This window comes from Xenopus tropicalis, chromosome 1 (assembly GCF_000004195.4).
Source record: "Xenopus tropicalis strain Nigerian chromosome 1, UCB_Xtro_10.0, whole genome shotgun sequence".
Taxonomy (NCBI): Eukaryota; Metazoa; Chordata; class Amphibia; order Anura; family Pipidae; genus Xenopus; species Xenopus tropicalis.
This window is the reverse complement of record NC_030677.2, coordinates 97,352,256-97,378,268: the sequence shown is the minus strand read 5'-3', so window position 1 is coordinate 97,378,268 and position 26,013 is coordinate 97,352,256. Positions and strand designations below refer to the sequence as shown.

Here is a 26,013-nt window from a genome sequence, read left to right as displayed (position 1 = left end):
ATTACCTCTTTATGTAAACACTGGCATATTTCCATGTATCCTGGTAGTGGTTCATTATTTAGCACAGTAACAAATCAAACAACCGTTATATATTCATATGTCCGGCACACTGCACATGAGAAATCATTCATTGTGGTGGAAAAAATGGCATTGTTGTGTGCACCAGTTGAACAAACACCATTGTTCAGTATGTACATCAATCTATGGCTATTGTTGTTTTCTTTACAGGGACATAAACAATATATTTATTTTGGAAGAACAAGGGTTTCCTTAGGGGTATAACAATGTGATAATTTGTCGTGTAAGCAAAAGACTTGCTACAGGGGCCACTGGAGTTCATCTTTTAGGAACACAACTAAGCAGCACAAAACCTATAACAAAGTAAAGAGATTCCCATCCCCCCAAAAATGATAACAACAATACAGTATTTTCCTTTGAATGAAACACTGAGAATTTTAGCAGCTGGCAGGAAGGTGACGTTCACTAAAAATGCTTGAAGTTATATTCAGCTAAATATAAGGAACATAAAATCACATACATAAACAGACATAATATGATTATACAACCTCTGTTCGTCTTTTACATGACTTACTCTATTAGACTTATGTATTATCACTTTCCAAACACAATAGCTAACCACTGAAACATGTGCAACAAGGACATGGCAATAAAAAAACTACTTTTGCAAAACTGGAAAGATCATTCATAATTTCTTGGGATAGGTTATTTTGGGTCTGATCCATTAACAGCTGTTTCTATTGTTACAACTGAGGTTTTTTAGCTGATATTTAATTACTCCCTGGAGAACTCGCAGATGTAAGATCCAAGAAACTTAACAGACTTTTCCCCTTCAGGAATATATGCAAGTGTGCGGTTATTGAGTGTCCTGGACAATGGCCCAGCAGTTACAATGATGTCATATGGAATGTTAATGTTTAAAAAGACTTAAAAACCGTTTCTAAAACAAGCCTTTATATATTGCTTTAGCATTATATCTGGCTTGTTTGTATATTTTCAAAATTTACATAATGAACATATTATTAACTCCAAAAATCACTGTGAGATCAGAAATGTTATCTTGATTAAAGTGTCAGTAGACCTTACAAGCTTCATGCATAGATGAGTACATTTAACATATTTTATAAAGTAGTAAAGGCCACTGAGAAATAAAATAGAAATATTATACATTTTGTTCAATGTTTGTTTTGCAATCAACTTGAATATTCTCCCCAAGGTTTAATAGCTGGCCTAAACTCCAAGGTTAAAGTGACAGTTTTCATTATTTTTATTGTACCTCAAAATAAAGCGAAACATTTATCCAATCCAGAGCTAAGCAGCTATTGAGAGTCTTGGGCTGTCGACAATGAAACAAAATAACTTAGGCGTGAAAAGCCAATAACTCTGAATAATGACTTTTGCAAAGCTTTAGTTATTGAAAGAATGATAACAAATTGTATTCTCCAAGTTGCAATAAGATGGCTGATGAAAATCAAGATATGTATTTGTTATTGAAAGTAGTAAAACTAAACCAATAAATGTTTTGTTATTATTATGGAAACCTGACCTATCTTTATACTTTACAGCCAGCCCTATTGATTGCGTAATGCTCTCGTGACTTTAGCGAATCTGGCTTTAATTAATTTCCAAAACTTTGTAAACTTTCTTTGCCTGTCAGCCCTACAAGGTAAAATAAAACTTGCACATTTCTAAAATCATGTCTTTATTAAAGAAATCTTTCACCAAACAAAGGAAATAATCAACAAAAGGACTTTACTGATACTCATAATCACTTTAATAAAAACAAAACCCTATCTTGGAGGGATTTGATATTTTCGGATCCATGGTTTTTCAAGAGGAGTTACTTTTACAAGTAGAATAAAGTAGCTTTAGTGCTATGTCTATGCTAGGCATTATTGGATGGCGCCTTCCCACATCTTGCATCCAGTGGTGTCATTCTCACCTGCTTCATTTCTCATAGGCTACAATTTAGGTGTTATATAACTCCATCATTTCCTTGGAGTAACTGCTTCAATCCGTGATAGAATGGAGAAAATCTTACTCTTCTTTTGCCTAGCAATACCTTCCTACACCCATACATTATTTTGTTTCAGTATAATTTCCAAGCACTAACTTATTACACACAGCTCAAATGAAGCAATCATTGTAAAGAGTTGGTAAGGAATATTTCCATTTTCCTCCTAAATTGATCTAAATTGATTAGATTCCTTTTACAAAAGAATACAATCTATACTTATAACCTTCTTCCACGTCTTGATCCTAAATCAAAAAGTTTTTCACCCAGGATACTCTAAATAGCTTAGAGGTACTACTACCACTAGGGGTCACCAGCAACCCATGCCCTCTGGAGATACCAGAGTTCTGAAACCTGTGTAAAGGTAAAGGGTAGAAGGGGACCCTGTGCAACCTTTGCACTTGGTAGTTACACTGCTGTATTTTCCTATAAAAAGTCCAGCATTATTGTCTCTATTGCACTGACACATGCTATGATCAGTCTTTTCAGGAACCAGTAAACCTACTTGTATGATTTTGAAGCATGGGAAGAAACTGAAATATTTGGAGGAAAGCCCCCTGAACCTAGGGCCCCAAGCACTGCAAGTAGCAGTACTAACCACTGTACCACCGCAATGCCCATGCAGCATACTATACAGAAAAGGTGCTGATTTAAAAAGGGGGTTCTTTTGCAATGACCCCTGGACATTAATGGTGTAAACAGCCTTCCAGACACAACTGATAAATGAATTCCATTTTTTCTTGAGTTTGTGATGGTTTTTGGCTTTGGAGATTTCTCTCAACACTTTTTTTGCAGTGTGTTTGGGGAAAGCCCACTTGCATGTGATAAAAGCCGCGTAAGCAGGATTGCCCAGGAGGGTTAATTATTAGGAAGGGAAGAAAGGTCATTTAATGTATTTATATATTGTTCCAAGCAATATAGATATTTCAGATATTTCATCCTTTCATTATATACATAATGTAAATACCAATACAGGTATATTTCAAGATATTTTTTACTGTTAAATGTACCTATACAGAATGTTGCCTTGACACATTAAAGCTCATCTACCATGTGCATGCCAAATTCTTTTAGTCCAAATGTAGTCATAGTTAACAATGTCAACTTTAGACTAAAGACTGCGTACATTTAAGCACATTTATATATTTTCTCTATTTAATTGCTGTGCATTACTCAGTAAATACCATTTTTCCTGTCTTTATTTTTTGTGTTCCTGCTCAATAGTTGCTGCGTAACACATTCATTTTCATTCATGACCTGTTTTGTTCAGTCTTTTCGTCCTAAATGACAGTATCATTCAGACTGCTCTCTAAAGGTGGCCTCTCATACCACTCACAACAGTGGGCTGGCAGTGTAAGCATTCTCCACTTTTTGCTGTTGTATCAACCACATCAAAATCCCTCCCCCCTTTCTCATTTTTTGGAGTGCATGCAGTTCAAATATAACACTCTCTGCACAAGTGGCCATTATTTATAGTTCTCTAAATGCACTGCAACCTTCCGTTTTGTCTTTGAATCTGGTTCCTGCTGTCTCTCATTTTTTCTCTGCACTGACAACTCTACAATTATCTGAGGAGATTTTAACTGCCAAACTGATGACCCCTGTCAATCTTAACCTTCTCACTTTTTCTGTTTTTCCTCCTCCTTTGATCTTTAGCAGTGGACAGAAGCAACTATCCATAAAGATGGTTTTCTTAAATTAAAAACCTAACCCTTTCCAGTCTGTTAATTTAATCTTCATTCAATAGTCATTTCTCTGAGTATTAACACTATTGACTTGTCAGCTGTCAGCTTGTCAACTTTTTAAGTTTCATTGTCTCCTCTCTGATGTTTTTCTTTAATTCTGATTTAGCTGACAATACCTATAACGCCATTCTGTTCTCAATATTGACCTATGCCTCCTTACAACCACAATGCTCCTTTTATTAACTTTAAGAGTTGAATTTCCATTTCATAAAACAAAAATGTGTTTATTTTAGTGCAGAGAGGGCAATTGTGTTCTATGTACAAGCATTGACACATTCTTGACCCACTCCGATGTGAAAAAGGGAAAAAAAACTTGGGAAGATGTGAGGAAGGGCAGCTTATGGGTGCTACCTAAGGCAGCAACAGCCCCTGGAACCCCTGACTCCCACTACTTGCTCAACTTTCAAACATGATTGTTACACTACTGTACATGGTCTTTGTAGAAAAATGACTATAATTTCCCAGTCCAAACAATATTACTGTAGTACACTAATAAACAAGCACAAATGCAATCTGTAATGCTTGTGTTCCATATGCAATACCAATGGAATTACTCACCTTTCTATTCTCTCCTTGGGACCTTACAGAATTCTTCAAAATAAAAGCAGACATGCCACAAACAGATTGCCATACCTACAGGAATAAACTACCTATCCCTTCCTAGGCCAGCTGTATCCTTTTTTGATTCTCTAAACATATTAAATTAGTAACATAGTAGATTAGGTTAAAAAAAGCTCACATTTATCAAGTTTAACCTTAGTTTTTTAGGTGAGCCTACCTCTAGTTGTCCAACTTTTGTGGTACCAAGGACCAGAATTTTTCTGGCCTACATGGTGGAGGCTAATGGAAGCCACTTTTGACCACTCTCCTTTTTAAAACCACACCCACGTCAAACCACAACAATGTTATTTACATATGTTTATTTATCAATTTATATACAGTATATAGGTCTGCTTTACTAAACTCTGAAATTCACACAAATATCCATAACTATCCCCTTTCTTTTTCCTCCTGGATCCATGCCATCTCAAATTGAATCTAACAAAACCAGAGGTGGCCTTTTTTCTCTTACAATAATTACAATGAATGCTCATTATCAATCATTCTGTCTTCAAATTTTTTTCAAAGCCACCACCCATATTTCATGCATTAAACCTTTCTCTTTTGCAACCATTTACCATTTGGTTCCTTTATAAGGAGCCCCCTCTCATTCTCTCATATCCATGGGCGTCCGCAGAAAATTTTCCAAGGGGGGGCAAGTAAGCTAGCATCATCCTGCAACAGATAAATATATATATATATATTTTTTTTTTGCTGGATGATACTAGGGGAGGCTAAATATGGCCCATACACAGACTGACCTACAGCTAATGTGACACTTAGTGGATTCACTGCTGACGTAAAAAGTTAACCTCCCAACTACCTCTTGCCGTTCCCACTGACTTCCAGGGATACTGTACAAATGTGCGGGTGGGGGTGCTTTTTTTTTTTACCCTAAAATGTTTAGTATTAGTAGTAAAAGTATTCATATGCGCACTTCTGTTAGGGGATCTGCAAACATTTGTGTTTGTGATCAGTTAGCTTAAAGGGGTAGTTCGCATTCGAATTCACTTTTATTTTTAATGGTTTTTCAGTTATTTAGCTTTTTGTTCAGCAGCTCTCCATTTGGTATTTCAGCAGCTATCTGGTTGCTAGGGTCTTATTTACCCTAGCAACCAGGTAGTGATTTAAACAAGAGATGGGAATATGAATAGTTAAGGGGCCTACTTGGAAAAATAAGTAATACAAAATTATAATAATAATAAAATTGTAGCCTCACAGAGCAATATTTTTTGGCCCCCATTTGAAATCTGTATAGAGGCAGAAGAGAAAGGCAAATTATTCAAAAAAATTAATTAGGAAGACCAATTGCAAAGTTGCTAGGAATAGGCCATTTTATAACATACTAAAGGTTAACTTAAAAGTGAACCACCCCTTTAGATGTGTTTATGTTAGTTTTATAGCAAGAAAGGCAGTGGGTACTGACTCCCCATTATATACAGTGAGACGCAGTCTGTATTTACAAACCCAGCACATTATATACAGTGAGAAGCAGTGGGTACAGATGGCAGATATTCAGGCCCTGGCACTATAACACTGGCACTGATACACAACATTGGCCCCACTGTAACTTACTATAAATGAACAAAACAATGACAAAAAAAAAAAAAAATAGTAAGTGCAAAAAACAACAACACATATATAAACACACAATGAGCTTTTTCAGAGGGAAAGAGTTAACTTACCCTCCATGTGTTAGGGTAGGGGATAGATTATATATTATTATAGATGTCAGGTCAGGCAAAAAACAATTTAATGTCAGCTAGTGATTCTTTAGAACTGTATAGTACCTGGGTATAGTGCCTGGGTATAGTACCTGGGTATAGTACCTGGGTATAGTGCCTGGGTATAGTGCCTGGGTATAGTGCCTGGGTATAGTGCCTGTGTATAGTGCCTGGGTATAGTGCCTGGGTATAGTGCCTGGGTATAGTGCCTGTGTATAGTGCCTGTGTATAGTGCCTGTGTATAGTGCCTGTGTATAGTGCCTGGGTATAGTGCCTGGGTATAGTGCCTGGGTATAGTGCCTGGGTATAGTGCCTGTGTATAGTGCCTGTGTATAGTGCCTGGGTATAGTACCTGGGTATAGTACCTGGGTATAGTGCCTGTGTATAGTGCCTGGGTATAGTACCTGTGTATAGTGCCTGGGTATAGTGCCTGTGTATAGTACCTGGGTATAGTGCCTGTGTATAGTGCCTGTGTATAGTGCCTGGGTATAGTGCCTGGGTATAGTGCCTGGGTATAGTACCTGGGTATAGTGCCTGTGTATAGTGCCTGGGTATAGTGCCTGTGTATAGTGCCTGGGTATAGTGCCTGGGTATAGTGCCTGGGTATAGTGCCTGTGTATAGTGCCTGGGTATAGTGCCTGGGTATAGTGCCTGGGTATAGTGCCTGGGTATAGTACCTGGGTATAGTGCCTGGGTATAGTGCCTGTGTATAGTGCCTGGGTATAGTGCCTGGGTATAGTGCCTGGGTATAGTACCTGTGTATAGTGCCTGGGTATAGTGCCTGGGTATAGTGCCTGGGTATAGTGCCTGTGTATAGTGCCTGTGTATAGTGCCTGGGTATAGTGCCTGGGTATAGTGCCTGGGTATAGTGCCTGGGTATAGTGCCTGGGTATAGTACCTGGGTATAGTGCCTGGGTATAGTGCCTGGGTATAGTACCTGGGTATAGTACCTGGGTATAGTGCCTGGGTATAGTACCTGGGTATAGTGCCTGGGTATAGTACCTGGGTATAGTGCCTGGGTATAGTACCTGTGGGATGAAAACTGCAGCAAAAGTTGAGAGTTGGTTCTTAGGTAAAGTTACAGGGGCAGATTCTTCTTTTCAGTCTTTATTTCTGTTTCCAGTTTGCAAAATCTCCCGATCCCTGTGTGCATGTGTGCTCTGATTGGTCAATTTTACTGTCTGTCAAGGAAGCTGTGCTCTGATTGGAGAATCCACAAGAAGAAAGATCCAATCGGAGCACAGCAAAAACGGGCTTGAGGGGACTGCAGAAACGGAGTAAGGTTTTTGTTTTTTTTGCTACTTTTCCAGGGGGGGGCAAGTGCCCCCTCTTGCCCCCTTCTGTGGACGCCCATGCTCATATCCTACCTTTTGTAGCACTACCATAATATCTACATCTTCAAGGTACTAATGAACCAATGCCCCAATCATTGTGAATAGCTATAATTAATTATTTTTTATTTATTGGCATTTATTTATATAGGACCCACATATTTACACATAGCTTTACAGATATTGGTCATTATTTAAATCAGTCCCTACCAAGTGGAACTGTAATAAAATTCACAAAGTTTGCCCAGGTGCAGTAACCCATAGCAACCAATAAGATGCTTTCTTTTAAACCAATGACAAGCAGATACTTATTTTATGAATAACACGCTATCTTAACTCTACTTCCATTGCGATTCAATTCAATAAATCAAAATATATTTCTTCTAAAACCTTACTCTTTATTTCCATATGATTATAAATTTGTCAGTAATTGGCACAGTGCATTAAACACAACTGACATGTTTCATTCCCTTATTGTTGGCACTTCTGTGAAGTGTTTGAGAAATTTGAAGCTGATAAAAGTGTCAATGACCAATTAGAATGAAAGTATTCATCATAAGTTCTCATATATCAGTGAGTATTCATGTGCCTCTGTACTATTTGAAGATAAAGGGGGTGGGATACAATGATTAGAAGGACTACACAGGGATAAAGCGGAGATGTTAATTCATTTACAGAAGTAATAACTGGCATTGGAATTGAAGGTTTGTAGCTTGCAAGTCTAACACTCTAGGTAATCTTTTAGCCCCAGTCTAGTCACTAGTGAAAAGGGACAACTTTCTAGAAGACTCTCTACATGTCTCTCTTAGGGCTTTGGCAGACGGGGAGACTAGTCGCCCACGACAAATCTCCCTTGTCGTGGGCAACTAGTCTCCCCGAAATACCATCCCACTGTGGAGTATGTAAATCGCTGGTGGTATGGCATATGCAGCGCCGCGATTTCACCGATATTGCGGAAGTTTCCTCTCAAGGCGTATACCATCCCACTGGCAATTTACATAATCGCCGGTGTGATGGTATTTCAGGGAGACTAGTCGTCCGCGACAAGGGAGATTTGTCGCAGGCGACTAGTCTCCCCGTCTGCCACAGCCCTTAGAAAAAAAAATTCTTTGTTTCTCAAAGCAATAGTTTTCTTCAAAATAAAATAATAGTTTTCTTTTCTTTTATCCATCTTTAGGTCTCAGCTCATCCTTATAAAATAAATTGAATAATATAAAGCTAATGGATTAAATACCAAGTTTATTATACTTAGTATTGGAACACACTTCCTTACTGATAAATAATCATATGATTATATACAAGTACAGGTATGGGACCCGTTATCCAGAATGCTTGGGACCTGGGGTTTTCCAGATAAGGGGTCTTTCTGTAATTTGGATCTCCTACCTTGAGTCTACTAAAAAAATTATTTAAACATTAATTATACCCAATCATGGGCGTCCACAGAAGGGGGCAAGAGGGGGCACTTGCCCCCCCCTGGAAAAGTAGCAAAAAAAACAAAAACCTTACTCCGTTTCTGCAGTCCCCTCAAGCCCGTTTTTGCTGTGCTCCGATTGGATCTTTCTTCTTGTGGATTCTCCAATCAGAGCACAGCTTCCTTGACAGACAGTAAAATTGACCAATCAGAGCACACATGCACACAGGGATCGGGAGATTTTGCAAACTGGAAACAGAAATAAAGACTGAAAAGAAGAATCTGCCCCTGTAACTTTACCTAAGAACCAACTCTCAACTTTTGCTGCAGTTTTCATCCCACAGGTACTATACCCAGGCACTATACCCAGGTACTATACCCAGGCACTATACCCAGGTACTATACCCAGGTACTATACCCAGGCACTATACCCAGGCACTATACCCAGGCACTATACCCAGGCACTATACCCAGGCACTATACCCAGGCACTATACACAGGCACTATACCCAGGCACTATACCCAGGCACTATACACAGGCACTATACACAGGTACTATACCCAGGCACTATACCCAGGCACTATACCCAGGCACTATACCCAGGCACTATACCCAGGCACTATACACAGGCACTATACCCAGGCACTATACCCAGGCACTATACCCAGGCACTATACCCAGGCACTATACACAGGCACTATACCCAGGCACTATACCCAGGCACTATACACAGGCACTATACACAGGTACTATACCCAGGCACTATACACAGGCACTATACCCAGGTACTATACCCAGGTACTATACCCAGGCACTATACCCAGGCACTATACCCAGGCACTATACACAGGCACTATACACAGGCACTATACCCAGGTACTATACACAGGCACTATACCCAGGCACTATACACAGGTACTATACCCAGGCACTATACACAGGCACTATACCCAGGTACTATACCCAGGTACTATACACAGGCACTATACACAGGCACTATACACAGGCACTATACCCAGGCACTATACCCAGGCACTATACACAGGCACTATACACAGGCACTATACACAGGTACTATACACAGGCACTATACACAGGCACTATACCCAGGCACTATACCCAGGCACTATACCCAGGCACTATACACAGGCACTATACCCAGGCACTATACCCAGGCACTATACCCAGGTACTATACCCAGGTACTATACCCAGGCACTATACCCAGGTACTATACAGTTCTAAAGAATCACTAGCTGACATTAAATTGTTTTTTGCCTGACCTGACATCTATAATAATATATAATCTATCCCCTACCCTAACACATGGAGGGTAAGTTAACTCTTTCCCTCTGAAAAAGCTCATTGTGTGTTTATATATGTGTTGTTGTTTTTTGCACTTACTATTTTTTTTTTTTTTTGTCATTGTTTTGTTCATTTATAGTAAGTTACAGTGGGGCCAATGTTGTGTATCAGTGCCAGTGTTATAGTGCCAGGGCCTGAATATCTGCCATCTGTACCCACTGCTTCTCACTGTATATAATGTGCTGGGTTTGTAAATACAGACTGCGTCTCACTGTATATAATGGGGAGTCAGTACCCACTGCCTTTCTTGCTATAAAACTAACATAAACACATCTAAAGGGGTGGTTCACTTTTAAGTTAACCTTTAGTATGTTATAAAATGGCCTATTCCTAGCAACTTTGCAATTGGTCTTCCTAATTAATTTTTTTGAATAATTTGCCTTTCTCTTCTGCCTCTATACAGATTTCAAATGGGGGCCAAAAAATATTGCTCTGTGAGGCTACAATTTTATTATTATTATAATTTTGTATTACTTATTTTTCCAAGTAGGCCCCTTAACTATTCATATTCCCATCTCTTGTTTAAATCACTACCTGGTTGCTAGGGTAAATAAGACCCTAGCAACCAGATAGCTGCTGAAATACCAAATGGAGAGCTGCTGAACAAAAAGCTAAATAACTGAAAAACCATTAAAAATAAAAGTGAATTCGAATGCGAACTACCCCTTTAAGCTAACTGATCACAAACACAAATGTTTGCAGATCCCCTAACAGAAGTGCGCGTATGAATACTTTTACTACTAATACTAAACATTTTAGGGTAAAAAAAAAAAGCACCCCCACCCGCACTTTTGTACAGTGGGAACGGCAAGAGGTAGTTGGGAGGTTAACTTTTTACGTCAGCAGTGAATCCACTAAGTGTCACATTAGCTGTAGGTCAGTCTGTGTATGGGCCATATTTAGCCTCCCCTAGTATCATCCAGCAAAAAAAAAAATATATATATATATTTATCTGTTGCAGGATGATGCTAGCTTACTTGCCCCCCCTTGGAAAATTTTCTGCGGACGCCCATGTACCCAATAGTATTATTTTACCTCCAATAAGGATTTATTATATCTTAGTTGGGATCAAGTACAAAGGTACTGTTTTAATATTACAGAGAAAAAGGGAACCATTTTTGAAAATGTGAATTATTTGATTACAATGGAGTCTATGGGAGATTTTCCGGATAAGGGGTCCGATACCTGTATATGTTATAGATAAAGTCCCAGGCAGGTGAAGGCAGTGGGATCCATATTCTTTTAATTTGTATAGTAGTATCATCAAAACAATTAAAACTTCACCTTCCTTTGGGCCCAGTTTCTTTAAAAACCCTTTTTTTTTTTTAACATACACAGGGTAAACTTACATGACAACCAACATTACAATATACATACAAGATCTGATATATTTGTTAAAATGTCCTCTGCCAGTTCATAACATCATTATTCAGAAAGCACTGATTTGATTGCTTGGGCTATTCTTTTTATAGAATAGAATAAAAGTTTAGCTGGGCAAGCAGTTTTATTCTCATTTGGTAGAAAAGCACACTTCCCTGGATGAGCTTATCACAGCACTTTTTCCTTTTTGTGGGAACTCATTGATTTACAGATATTTCATTCTGTTGTACTGCTGCTAATGATTTTGACCATAAAAGCATTTGATAAAGTGTTGACAGTATCCCTTAAGTAACTATGGTTCATTTAGGTATGTGGAACTTTATTTCTCCTTCACAGCTTATTGGTTTAGATAGGTCTAATTTGATTTCAATGAAGTGTATCGCCAGAAAGCTCTGTGTTTTTTTTTCTATAAATCCTTCCTTTAAAGCTTTTGTTATAGAATAGTTAACCAGAGAAGTACATTTATCACTTTTTTTAATGGCCCCTTGTTACTTGGTAATTAAACATCTGATTAGTCATTCTGCTCTCTAAATGATAAATAGCTGTCTGCAAAAGCTCCTTTACTAAATGCATCTTCTTTTACTTTTGCATAATTATTTATTATTATTTTGCCAGACTTTTGGCTTCTGTCAGGTAACACAGAAGGTCATCTCTGTAAATGCCAAAAGGCCAAATAGTCAGTGTCTGCTCTAGACTATGGTCAAACGTGTGTGCACACGCATATATTTGCCTGACATTGTAATGTTTAGCATTTTGTTTACATCATCATTATAATCATTTATTTATTTAGTGCCAGCAAGTTATGTAGTGCATTACATTAATTTATTACAAACAGAGTCTTACAATAATGTAACCAATAAGGGTTACAGAGTAAAAACGGATCAGAGGGCCCTACTCGTAAGAGCTTAATATTTATGGGACATTTGTAACATAGGATATATGGAAACAGTTATTGTGTAATGAATCAAGATACATTGTATATGCTTCCCTAATCAGGTGGGTCTTTAGGGAGCATTTGAATGTTTGGAAGAAATAGGAGAGAGAGCTCTAAAGAGACACAGAGTTACAGAGACAGGCAGAAGCCCAAGAGAAATCTTGCAGTTGGGAATGGAATAAAGTGATGAGAGGGGAAGAGGGACAAAGGTCAGAAGCAGAGCGTAGATTGTGTGAAGGTTTGTATCTTGAAATCAGAGCTGAGATATACTGTACGGAGGGGCTTCATTGTTAATGATCTTGAATGTGAGCCTTAGTTTGATTTGAGAGGAGCTTGGAAGCCAGTGAAAGAGATATGCATAGTGGAGCGGCTGATGTGGAGCAATGAGATAAATTAGTCTAGATGAAAGATAAATGAGTCTAGCGGCAGGGTTTAGAACAAATTGGAGTCCTGAAAGATGACATGTTGGAATGCCTTCAAGGAATGAATAAGTGTTTTAGTTGTATCTATGCAGGGGAAAGGGTGTATTTGGGCAATGTTGCGCAGATGAATATGACAAGCTTAGGCAAGTGTTGGGACAACAATAACTCCTAAGCAGCAGTCTCTGTGGTTGACTGAACGTTGGTGTTACAGACTGAGTGAGACCTGAGGGACAGAGAAAATATAATGAATTGTGTTTTATAGAGATTTAGTTTCAGATAAAGTTGTGACATCCAGGAATGGACATGTTAATGTATGTTAATATGTTCTTGCACAAAGAAGAAGCAATCTAACTATTGTAAAGAGGCTTTTATATAAAAGTGTATAATTGTTTGTGACTAAAAATGGTAAAAGTACTGTGCAGATAACCTCCATTAATTTTTCTGTAATTGCAGCTTCCCTGCACAGTCCCCCATGTCCTCTCCCTACTGTCTAAATGTCACAGTTGCTATTATACCACCTTGGTGATGATTGTTGACTAGGAGCATATGGACTGGCCCAGGACCAAGTCAGCATCTCTTTTGCAGACTCTTGCTCAGCTTAACTGCCCTGAAACATTAGATCACCAGTAACTGTATACAATCTTTGCTGGTGTCTGTATAAATCTGATGGGATAACACTTGACAACATTGCTGTTATGCATAAAGGCCAATATAGTAAAATATGAAATAGTTGGAAAAGTCTTTTGTTTAACTAACATAAATGAGTACATGATTACATTCAGATGATCAACTATAGATTTCCTTATATACTATATCATGTATTTACAGGTATGGGATCTGTTATACAGAAACCCATTATCTAGAAAGTTCCAAATTACAGTAAGGCCATCTCCCATAGAATCCATTTGAATAAAATAATTCAAATATTCAATAATAATTATTCAAGTAATAAAACAGTACCTTGTCCCAACTAAGGAAGAAATAATCCTTATTGGAGGCAAAACAATTCTGTTGGGTTTATTTATTGTTTAAATTATTTTTTAGTAGACTTAAGGTAAAAATATCCATATTATGGAAAGAACCCCTTATCCGGGAAATTTAAATTATAAAGACTGCTGAGATTGCTTAAGCAATTTAGATTTTCTTTTAATTCTTTTAATTTATTTCTCCAAAAAGATTCCACACAATACAAACCATGTAGTGCTTTTCTCTTTGTCTAGTTTTTAGTAAACTATATATAGTTTTGAAGGATTTTAACTCTTTGTATTTTAGCTTGGTTACTGATTGAGCTAAGGGGGTAGTACTCTTAAGGTATCATTGTTGAGATCATATTGTTTTTGTTGACCCTCTTCTCCGCTTTCAGGACTAGTTTACTGTTTTTCTTTGAAATAAATATTTAAAAACACACATATATATACCTCACTGATGCCTCATTTAATGTTATTTTATTGGTATTTATTTCGAATATTGAAACTTATCAGTAGCTGCTGCAATTCCCAACCTAGGCTTATACTCGAGTCATTAAGTTTTTCCAGTTTACTAAGGTAAAATTAGGTACCTTCTATTCGGATCGGCTTATACTCGAGTATATACGGTACATTGAGTCTGCTGTACTGAAACAATATTCCTCCTGCTGTCCTTTGCCAAGCGTGTTTAAGAAGTTGATTTAAGTCCTTTCTAATGTGATAACATATCTAGATTATTATCATTGGATACTAATTTATGAAGTATGTAATCAAGTAATTTTAGTAGTTTTTTTTTTTTTTGCTCCATTTTATCACGTAGGATATTTTATTAGCTCATTAAGGCCATAGTCTATTTTGCTTAGGAATCGGTTCATAGCCCTGCTGGGTTTAACCCTTTCTGTGCTCATTTTAAAATAATGTTCAAATTTAGATAATCACTACTCCTGTGGAACAAATATATTATTCAATATTTGTTCAATATTCAATATAGAAACAATCTACCTAATTAGCTAAAACTGACCCTAACGTTATTTGCAGACATGTACCAACACAGCACACCTGGCATATCATGTTTGCTGTTAAAAAAGTAATTCAAACATTACTTCCTATTATCCTTTTACGCCTTATTATTAAGTCATTGTTATCTGGCACATATAACCCTCTTGTGACACACATTTAAACAAAATTATATCACTATATATTATTTTGTTAATGACGTAAATAGCCCAGATGGTTTGGATTTAAGTTTAACTAGCAATGCTATTGATATATGAGCAACTCATTTAGAAACAAGGAAAAAAATCAGTTTACTGAATTTTTATATAAATGTAGGGGAAATTTTATTAATTTGGCCATTGCTTCTAAACCTGTTTGATATACCTTCCAAAGAATAATTTACTGTTCAAACTGGGTCCAACTTTGAAACCAACTTGGTGCAACTTTCATGCTATACTAGGGTTGCCACCTTCTGTTTTCGGCAACTCCAGGCAGGGGCAGGTTGGTTGGACAGATGGCAACCCTATTATAACCCTGTTATACTGAAGTTCAAAACTGATTATAATTATTTTTGTGAATTAACTTCAAGTAAGGGACCTGTGATCCTCAATGCTTCAGCTAGCGTTTCCACAATCAGGACCTCCATACTTTAAGCCTACTAAAATAATTTAAATATTAAGTAAGCATAATAGGATTGTTTTGCCTCCAATATGGATTAATTATATCTTAGTTAGGATCAAGTACAACTTACTGTTTCGTTTTTACAGAGAAAAAAAGAAATAATTTGTAAAAATTTGAATTTTTGGATTAAAATTGAGTCTCTGGCTAACAGGTTTCTGGATAGCGGATCTTATACCTGTACTTGTAAACCAGCTTATAAAAATATATTTCATACATATTTCATATAAATATACAGGTATGGGATCGGTTATCTGGAAATCTGTTATTCAGAAAGCTCAGAATTATAGGTATGGGACCTGTTATCCAGAATGCTCGGGACCAAGGCTTTTCTGGATAAGGTAACTTTCCGTAATTTGGATCACCATGCAGTAAACTGAATAAAATATCATTTAAACATTATATACACCCAATATGATTGTTTTGCTTCCACTGAGGATTATTTTATGTTAGTTGGGATTAAGTACAAGGTATTGTTTTGTTTTTACATCTGGTCAATCTGGACAAATAGCACAGACCCAATAACTTTAAACATTGTAGGCATCTATAAATATATATAAAAAAAAACAGCCCACATGTAAAATACTGCTTTATATAAGTAACATTTTTTTTGTTTTCTAGTAGTTTGTGCCGTTGAAGAATCCAGAATAGAAAAACTGCCATTTTAGGTACTAAGGGTCAGTCCCTGTATTGTATGAACAGTATGCTTACACTTATACCAAGGGCACACATACATGCTTGCAAGCAAGGTTCTGGTTTCTAGCCAATGGAATTAACTCACACCATGGCAATGCTTGTGACTTAGACTGCCCACCACTATTAAGGTTAATGCCACACAGAACTGATTCTTGACCTGCGGATGAATGCAGGCCGAGAATCAACCCTTATGCAATGATCAGCTTTCTGATGTGTCTCCACTTAGAGCCACTGTGTCAGCCCAGGTGTAGGCATGTTAGAAAGCTAATCAGAGTGTTCGGGGCTGATTCTCAGCCTTGATTTTCTGCCCACAGTACATAGTACTTGTGTTGCAATTATATTCTGCCTATTGCTTTAATAAAAAATCCATATTACCCTGTTTTTTTCTATTACAAATCATGAATTTCAAAGTTGGGCTATTTTTACTGACCTTTGAACAAACAAACCCCTCCCTTAGCATTTAAGTTCATTATAAGGGGCTCATCAGTGGACTGGTAATTCATTTTATCAACTTCTTCAAAGTTCTTTTGGACCAGAAGTGACAGGAAATACTGAATTGGAACTGACTTCATATTCTTGTTTAGTGTGAGAAATAAGAGAAACCATATATATTTTTTAATTAAGTTGGAACTGCGTAATTCTATTAGTTAATCACTTCATTTAAATATGTATGTATGTTGTTTTTTTCCCTGAGGAAGATCATGATGATGTGATTGAAACATTGGAATTTTTTATGCTTGAGTGCGTAATTTTTTGTTGCTCTGTACACATTTTACCTGCACCCAGGCATGCTGTGTTCTTGTTTGGTGAGTGCTCCTCCAAACTTAATATATACTTATATACTGCACAAAGTTTGCCCAGTCTAGTCACTATGCACCTTTACCCTAATTTTCTATATTTCTTAATGGGTTGAAACTACTCTAGGGATTCCTGTCCTTTTTATAATTGTAATGAAGTGTTTGCTTTAACAGGGAAAGCAGAGCCTTTGTACCTTTTCAATCAAACAGCTTTCAGCTGTTTACTCAGGAGAAGGTGCAAATGTGTGTTACAGGGTTTTGAGCATCATTTTTCCTTTGCATTGCCATATAAATTACCAAAATTAGTATAACACTCTTAACATTTATGCATGTGAATCATATTTATTACTCTTCATTAGGACAGTAGTGCTGAAAACATCCCTCGATAAATAAAATATACTGCTAACATCTATAATACTATGTCAAGCATTAACCTACTTTCCTTAAAAGTCACGAATACCAAATTAAAGTTAGGAAAAAAAACAAATTGATCTTACTTTTGCAAGTCTCAGCATGAGCCGTAATCCAGTTAGACTGGGAAGGATCTGTTACCTCCAACACAATGTTGCCACCACTGTTAGGAAATGTGCTTGCGTAGGCACCCATTATTTATGTCATGGAATTCTACAATATAGAAAGTTTAGAGTTAAATTTTGTGTAATGCCATTTACTCTCACATTTATCATTGTTCATAAATGAGCAGATTTCCTTTGTTCCAACTATATATATGAATACACAGCAGCTCTATTTTATCCACCATTAAATACAATTTCAGGGGGTATTATTTTACTAGACACTGTAGCAGGAGCTCATCATGTCTTCTGATAAAGTGCCTGAATTGCCTTGGATTTCTTCTCGACATGGCTCTTCTGGCTTGTTCATGAAAAGCCACAGGCAATCATGTTTAAAGAGGGTGCTTCCCAAAAACACCATCCAATGAGATGTTCATGTTCATGGACCAGCACATGACAAAGCATGAATCACAAAGGTTTCAAACAAAAAATAAATGTATTGTTAATTGTTGGAAAAGTATGCAAAAAGTAGGGTCCAAAATGCTGTCATCACTTTTATGGTGAATTATAAGTAATCCTTGTTTCAGTATTAAATATTTCATATATTGATTTGGCTTTTTTTTATGTAAACCTAGAAAGTGCTTTAAATATCAGTATATAGAATATGCAAGAGATGAGAAATTACTGCTGGGTTATTCTAAAATTCAGTTTCAATTCTGAAACTCTCAATACAGAAGGTGCTGTTTTTCACATTTGTAGCAAGCTATTTCCCAAGAGCATATAAACCACACAGTATACAAGTATGTGATTCCAGGGTGCCTGGACTTGTATTGGCTAGTTATATGCTAAAAGCATTATTCATACTGTCGTCCTACAGCCATTCTCCAAGACTCACTTCTTGTCTGGTTAGGAAAAGAAAGGGCATAATTAAATAAATGGTCTAAATTTTACTACTTGTCTAGTAGCCAATAGCAACCAATTAACAGGTAGCATTTACCGGATGGCTGATTGAAAGCATTAAGCCATTGGTGGCAATGGGTTATTAAATTACATTACACTGCATTGCCAACAATGCAGCCTTCTTCACTGCAATCAGTATTATCACCACCAACAAGTGACAAGGAAACCGGGTTACATTTTATGCATATTAAGAATAAGCCTGCATATATTATGGTGCAATTTGCAAATATGATGTTTTACTAAAGTTAAGTAGGTTTGCACACTTGAAGCTTCTTCATATGTTAATATATGTTAATATGTTCATAAGTTAATTTCTAAATATCCATTATTGAACTACCATTAAGACTGCAACTGCAACATGTCTTTGATTAACCCATTCTAATGTGCTGGCAAGTCTTTTACATTCACAGGGAGTTTACTTTTTCTTGTTCTAGGAGCAAGGGCAATGGCAATGACAGGGACTTTCCTTCATGCTAAATAAATGGGCAGCAAATTGATGCAAACCCATGCTTTTCACCTAGAAAAATGATGGTATGAAGAGAAGAAGTTTTACTGCAGTGGGTAGTGGTTATTTTGGTCACTGCAATATACCCCCATGCCATAGTCCTAATAGTGCATTGCAACACCTATTAATGAAAATATAAAACACAATAAACAAATTTAAGGTAAAGCATGGCTACAAATACAACAACATATATCTATACCTTTGAAGAATAATAATCTATTTAGGATTCTGCTTGTTAGTAATTGCATTCACTCTTTTTGATAAACGTAATGAAAATGAATATCGCTGAAGAAACAGCTGTGCATTTTGCTTCATTCAGAAAGTCACTGTTGATTTTCCCAACAGCACATGATAAGAGCTTAATTTTGAAGCAATTTGAAGCTGGCTTTGAATTTGCATTTTGCTAGGAAAGCAAGTGCATGGTTGTGTATAATCACTTATACTAGGCAAAGGAAACCTTTGTGGAAGCTATAAACTGCACCAATGGACATAGAACAGGTACCTAGAAAACACATTTTTCCCTAAATAATTAATCAACACGCAATATTCATGAACATAAAAAGGCATAAAACATAAATAGAATGGTTATAGTATGTACAAAGCTTCTGTATTTCCAGCAGCACAGCAGAAATAAACAGTAGGTAGGCAAAGAGACTGGATGTGACCAGCTTTGCATAATAATGGGGGAAAACACTAGAGGATCATTTACATCATGGAAGGCAGGATACAAAGTGCAAAAAAACCCATAATCCATTTTTTGGATTTCACCACACCCTCTGCTCAGTCTGTTTAAATTGCTGCAGAAATTAACCACAGTGACCTGAAACCAGCCTTATGAAAACAGTGCTGCTTGCATTTGGCAGTGCTGTATTCACAAGGGGCAAATGCCTCCTCCCTCATGAATACCCTACTTGTCCCCTAACTTGCTCTTTATTCAGCTGTGCAAGTCAGGGAGTGGCGACAGAATGCTCCAAAGGAAAGGATTGGTCTTCTCATTTGATACTATACTCACTGCATGTGTACTTGTTACCAGGCCCGGATTTGTGGAGAGGCCAAAAAGGCCCAGGCCTAGGGCGGCAGAAATGTAGCCACAGCGATATTTTGCTCCCATACGGAGCAATGTGGACCTCTCCCTACTGCTCCGTATGGGACTTTAAATGTATGTGCATACGCGTGGGGGCAGGTGTTCGGGAGTTCGCACATGCGCGGTTGGGGGGGGTGTGCGATCAACAGGGGCGGCCTAGGGGCACCCGGAAGATAAATCCGGCACTGCTTGTTACCTGGCTGGCATTCTATTAGTCCTACTAATTCAATGCTTCCTCTAAGCCCAACCTGTGTGCTGCACATGTGTATGTGCAAAAACTCTTTGAGGCCAGCTCCCACAAAAGATTTTAATGAGCACTGAGATTTTGGTGGGAGAGCAGATAATATGCTAGGGGTATTTTGCCTAGGACGACTCCTATTGACTTCTATAGAAACTCGCAAGCTTTTAGATGGAAAATTTTTACATTCATGTTTTCGGAGTTTTTGCATTTAATAAATGACAGACATTTGAGTTTTCAAACCATAACTTAAATTCCAGTTTTGTAAGCACAAAAAAAACCAGAGTTGAGTACAAAATCAAACTTGACCATTGATAAATCACCCTTTTAATGATTGGATTACCAGGTGATGCAGCTTGGGGGAAAACATTTTACATAACTATTAAAAAGGAATATATAGGAAGTATGTGATATATAAGGCAGATTATCCAAGCAGTTACAGGTACCAGAAAACTATATGGTTTTCCCATGTGACACTATTGCTGCATTAAAGGGATTGTCCACCTTTAAGTAAACTTTTACTATGATGTAGAGAGTAATATTCTGAGACAATTTGCAACTGGTCTTCTTTTTTTATTATTTGTAGTTTTTTAGTTACCGTATATACTCGAGTATAAGCCGAGTTTTTCAGCACCCAAAATGTGCTGAAAAATTAACCCTCGGCTTATACTCGAGTCCCTCCAACTAACACCCTCTGCTACCTGATTCCGTGTGCTCTTCTGTGCTCTGCTGCTTCCTGGGTCCTTGCCCCGCCCCCCTGGCGTGACATCACAGGCTCCCTGCTCTCAGCTCTGGTGTCTGTGTCTGAGGGGGAGGGAGAGCCTTTACAAGCAGGCAGGAATGGAACTATTTGAAGCAGGCAGGCAACGGAATATCAAGCCTGCATGCTATTGAGGTGAAGAGGGAGGGAGCTCCTTGAAGTAAACCTCAAGCTGAATCCTCTCAGTTTATGATGTGCTCCTTTTGATAGACAGGTTGAGGAGCAAGGCATTAATGAGTGATTACTTCTACAGGTGACCCTGCTAGAGGAGGCAGTAGGGGGGAGCCTGGCATCTTGCATACTCATTCCCTGCACGTATTTGTTCAGTAAGATTGATAGATCCTAATTTTATTGGAATTTATTTTGATTATTGAAACTTAGAAGCTGCTGCATTTCCCACCCTAGGCTTATACACGAGTCATTAGGTTTTTCCAGTTTTCTTAGGTAAAATGAGGTACCTCGGCTTATTTTCGGATCGTCTTATACTCGAGTATATACGGTATATCAGTTTTTTTTTCAGTAGCTTGAAGTTTCAGTAGCTATTTGGCTGCTAGGATCCAAATTACCTTAGCAACCAAGGTGTGGTTTGAATGAAAGACTGATATATAAATAGGAAACGACCTGAATAAAAAAAAAAAGTAATGTAATTTAACAATTACACTTTAGCTTCACAGTACAATAGTTTTTTTTAACTTGGGGGTCAAATAATTCAAAAACCATAAAAAAACAAATAATGAAGGCTAATTGAAAAGTTGCTTAGAATTGGGCTTTCTATAATATACTAAAAGATAACGTTAAAGTAACCCCTTCCCTTTAAAAAGGAGATATAAAAAAAAAAACTTATATGTAACACATGCTATCTGTGTAGCATAATGGAGATTTCCTGACTTCTCAGTGATGCTAATTGTGTATCCCAGGGCACATATACATATATGCATGTACACACTGCAAGGCTGTAGCTTTTTGTGGATTTCAGTGCAAGAGTATGCATAATAAACAGAAGAATGTAGAAGTCTTTTAGTAAAACATGATTGTCGCTGAACGAAAAGACACTCGTAATTAGCATAACAGAAAATCATTTTCTAAAGTGTTTCTTTGTTATAAAGGTTACTTTCAGTTTTTCTGTTGACTGAAAATGTTTTGCTCAAAATGCAGGCTAACGCTTGACTCATCCCAAGAGGAGATGCATGGGATCTGAACAACTGGTAAATTCCCTAAAGTTGAAATTAATTTGGTTTAACAGATTCTACAAGCTGTTTCTGTTTAGGACTGAGAGTGCACTCTGCATTATTTATACATCTCTATATGAAATGTTACAGAAAAGAGGAATGTTGCTATTTGATGACAGAAAATATGTAATATAATACAAAGTAAGATTGGAACACTCATTTTATACATATAGTACAGCCTACTACCATAATAAGGTTAATTTCAGGGACCATAATAAGTTATTTGTTCTAGGCAGCACTCCTCTAAATGATTGATAAGATTGCATGACAGGACTGGGATGGCAGAAGCACAAGGGTACTCAGGCTCACTGGTTGCTATGGGTTACTGCCAAGGTGCCAATTTGCCCAATGTTGATAAATGAGCCTAAAGGAATCAGATCCCACATCCATGGGGATATCCATTTATGACTAAAAGGGAGTGAGGAAGAGCTGCAATTCCTTTAATTTTCTCTTCTGAAACACACTATAAAATTACATTTTCTGTCTAAACTGACTGACTGTGATCTGATAGCATAACAGGATGATCTGTAGAAACTGCCTCCCTAATGTAACATTCTTGCATAGCCATTTGGGCAGTATGATCAAAATCACCAAAACTGCCTAAACGTGGACATTGGCAGCTCAAGAAAAGCAATAAATATACAGGTATCGGACCCCTTATCCGGAAACCCGTTATCCAGAAAGCTCCGAATTACGGAAAGCCCGTCTCCCATAGACTCCATTATAAGCAAATAATTCAGAATTTTAAAACTGATTCCCTTTTTTTATGTAGAAATAAAACAGAACGTTGTAATTGATCCCAACTAAGATATAAATAATCCTTATTGGATGCAAAACAATCCTATTGGGTTTAATTAATGTTTTATTAATTTTTTAGTAGACTTAAGGTATGGAGATCCAAATTATGGAAAGACCCCTTATCCGGAATACCCTTGGTCCCGAGCATTCTGGATAATGGGTCCTATACCTGTACTAAGAAAAATATTGCACATGTTTGATAGGCTGCTATGAGTTACTGGATTTGGGTGAATCTGACATAACCAGACATAGCTTCATACGCTCTATGCATTGGGGAGTACACTGTTTTATAGCTGGCAATCGCTAAATGATCATCTTTTTATGTCTCATCTCTGCTATGTGTATAATTTAAAAAACTACAAGGCAATACAGATAGGAAAAGAGAGTGCCATGTATCAATCTGGGCATGCAAGAGTGGATTTTTTTAAAATACAATTTAGCTATGATTGTCTAGGCCACCTCAATGGTCAATTTGACTGATAAGCCACCAGTGCTATCTTGTCAAATTTAACTGGACAAAATAAAAACAAGCAGGACTTCCATCTCATGGGCCAATCTATCAGAATAGTTCCGTCTGGCTATCCACACATATAGAGTAATTGCTTAAACATCAGACTCTAACCCCAATCATTATTTTGATATATATTGTAGGAACATAGTCTGTGTTAGGTCAACATTTCCTACAAAATATGCAAAGTGTAGACAGAGTAGAATATATGATGAGTGGCAAGATCTAAAACAAGGATTTCATTGGGTATGGCAATGTAGCAATTAGATACCAAATAATTGAAACATTAACAATCAGGAGTAGGACCCGATGGAGCGACAAACTCAAATAGAGAAAGGAATAACCAGTGAACAGAAGCAAAAAAGGATGTACACTGTCCTGTGTGAGCCTGTATTTACAGAGAAACCAAGATCAATTTTATTCTTCTGTTCACTTATACAGATATGGGACCAATTATACAGAAAATTTTCCGGATATAGTGCCTTTCCATAATTTGGATTACCAATAAGTCTACAAAAAAATCATATAAACATTAAATAAACCCAATAGGATTGTTTTGGCACCAGTACACCACAGTGACAATTTGTGCGCGCTGCGTTAAGTAGCGCACGTTGTATCAAATACCGCACGAAAATAGTCTTCGCGACTTAAATAACGCAAACAGCATTGTGCCTAAATTAACGCAAGTATCCTTTTAGTGAATCGTGTGTTAAGACGCGAAAAATTAGATCCGATAAAATTTTTAACACATGCTATAAATAGCGCTCGTTTTAACGCACCTTAGTGAATCAGCCCTCATATCTGTTATTAATACATACAGCCATACCAAGAAATCAGATTTAAAAAATACAAAAGATATGTTGTTGCACATATTTAAGAATGGTCCTTCTTAATGTCTTTAAAGGAAAATGATGGCATGTAGCCATTTTGGTGTTGTATGCAATGTGAGTAAAAATGTAATATTTTTAATATTATGTCCAACTGGGCAAATCCCTGGTAAATACAACAACACAAATCATATTACTGTACATCATGTTCTTTTCACCGTGGGGATGGCTATGGCAAATTATTGGCAGTAATGGGAGAAATAATTCGACAGGCATAGATTTGTGGAAAAAACCCACAAAAAAACATTGTGCATGTAGAATTTTTGACGCGGGCAAAGGCATACGGGACATATTCGCTCATCACTAATTCTGGATAAAGTGAGTATGCATCATATCCATTGTGGACTTGACTTTTTGGGATGTAGCAAATAGGAAAAGGAAATGACAACTGTTAGGAACTTACTGCATGTTTTATCCAGGGTCAAGGTACATTACTGTCTACAAGAATGCCATGTTGTTTGATACTCCCAAACAATGCATTTACCTGCAGCACTGTAACAGTGCCCTGTCCCTTACTATAATGTCCAACTATATTAATGTAAATTGTGCTCTTTGCCATTTATATGTTGTTTTTAGACCTTTCTTTTGTATTGAAACCTTTTTGCAAACCATCTGTATCATTTAGGTATAGAGGCATTAAAAAAAAAAAAAGAAAAAACTGACTGAAAAAAGCATAGCGTAGAATATAATAATCTTCTTTCCTACATACCTGTACTTGTCTGTCTGGATGGTTTGTTGCTGTCTCCAGGAAAAACAATTTCCTGTTTTAGCATTGGACTAAGGTTGCTAGTACTATGTGCTTGAAGGAGTAAAGTTTAAACAAATACCAAGCCCTGACAACTTTGTTTGCAGGAGTCCAGGCTCATTCAGAAAGGCTTAGGATCAAATAACAGTCAATTGATTTGCTTTCTCAATATGTGGCTGTACGCCTTCTCGTAGTACATAACAGAAAGGTTTATAAACATGGAGATGCAGGGTTTATACAAAATGAAACAAGCATGCAATAGTAATAACTTGTTTTTAAAAAAAATACTGGTTAAAATACTGATTTAAAAAAAAAAAAAATATATATATATAAAAAAATATATACAGATAATTATAGACCATGATTGCAGTGAAAGTGGCATATATACTATATACTTTAGCTCAACCATTAGCCTCTTAGCAACACACTGTTTGGCGCCAAGTCATGTATTTAAACTCTGCTCTGTACACACACTTGTTTCCCTGACGAAGGTTCCAGTAGGGAACTGAAAGGTAGGACCAATAAATCTCACCTTTAATTTTCACCTTTGATTTTTGTCCTTATAAAACTTTTGTGAAATCCTCTGAGTGCCGACACTGTCCAATGCTAGTTTACTCTCTGAGCTCTGGCACCCAGGTATCAGACACACTTATATTGCAAAGATTACTATAATTAATGCTTACATTTTTTAACTTTAAGATTGAGTGA

The 26,013-nt window shown here is 37.2% G+C and overlaps 1 protein-coding gene across 3 annotated transcripts in view; it reads right to left on the bottom strand.

The window, feature by feature from the left end:
• Positions 1–25,359, bottom strand: part of LOC101730712 — an 81,198-nt gene extending 55,839 nt beyond the window's left edge. For 2 of the 3 annotated variants that reach the window (XM_004911430.4, XM_012954885.3), the window contains exons 1-2: positions 25,270–25,359; positions 17,577–17,703 (exon numbers count right to left, since the gene is read on the bottom strand). In XM_004911430.4, coding sequence (XP_004911487.1) covers positions 17,577–17,685 — 109 coding nt within the window. In that variant the 5' untranslated portion in view covers positions 17,686–17,703; positions 25,270–25,359. Of the gene's footprint in view, positions 1–17,576; positions 17,704–25,269 lie in introns of those variants that run through there. The other variant, XM_012954888.3, reaches the window with a different exon arrangement.
• Positions 25,360–26,013: the final 654 nt, after the last annotated feature.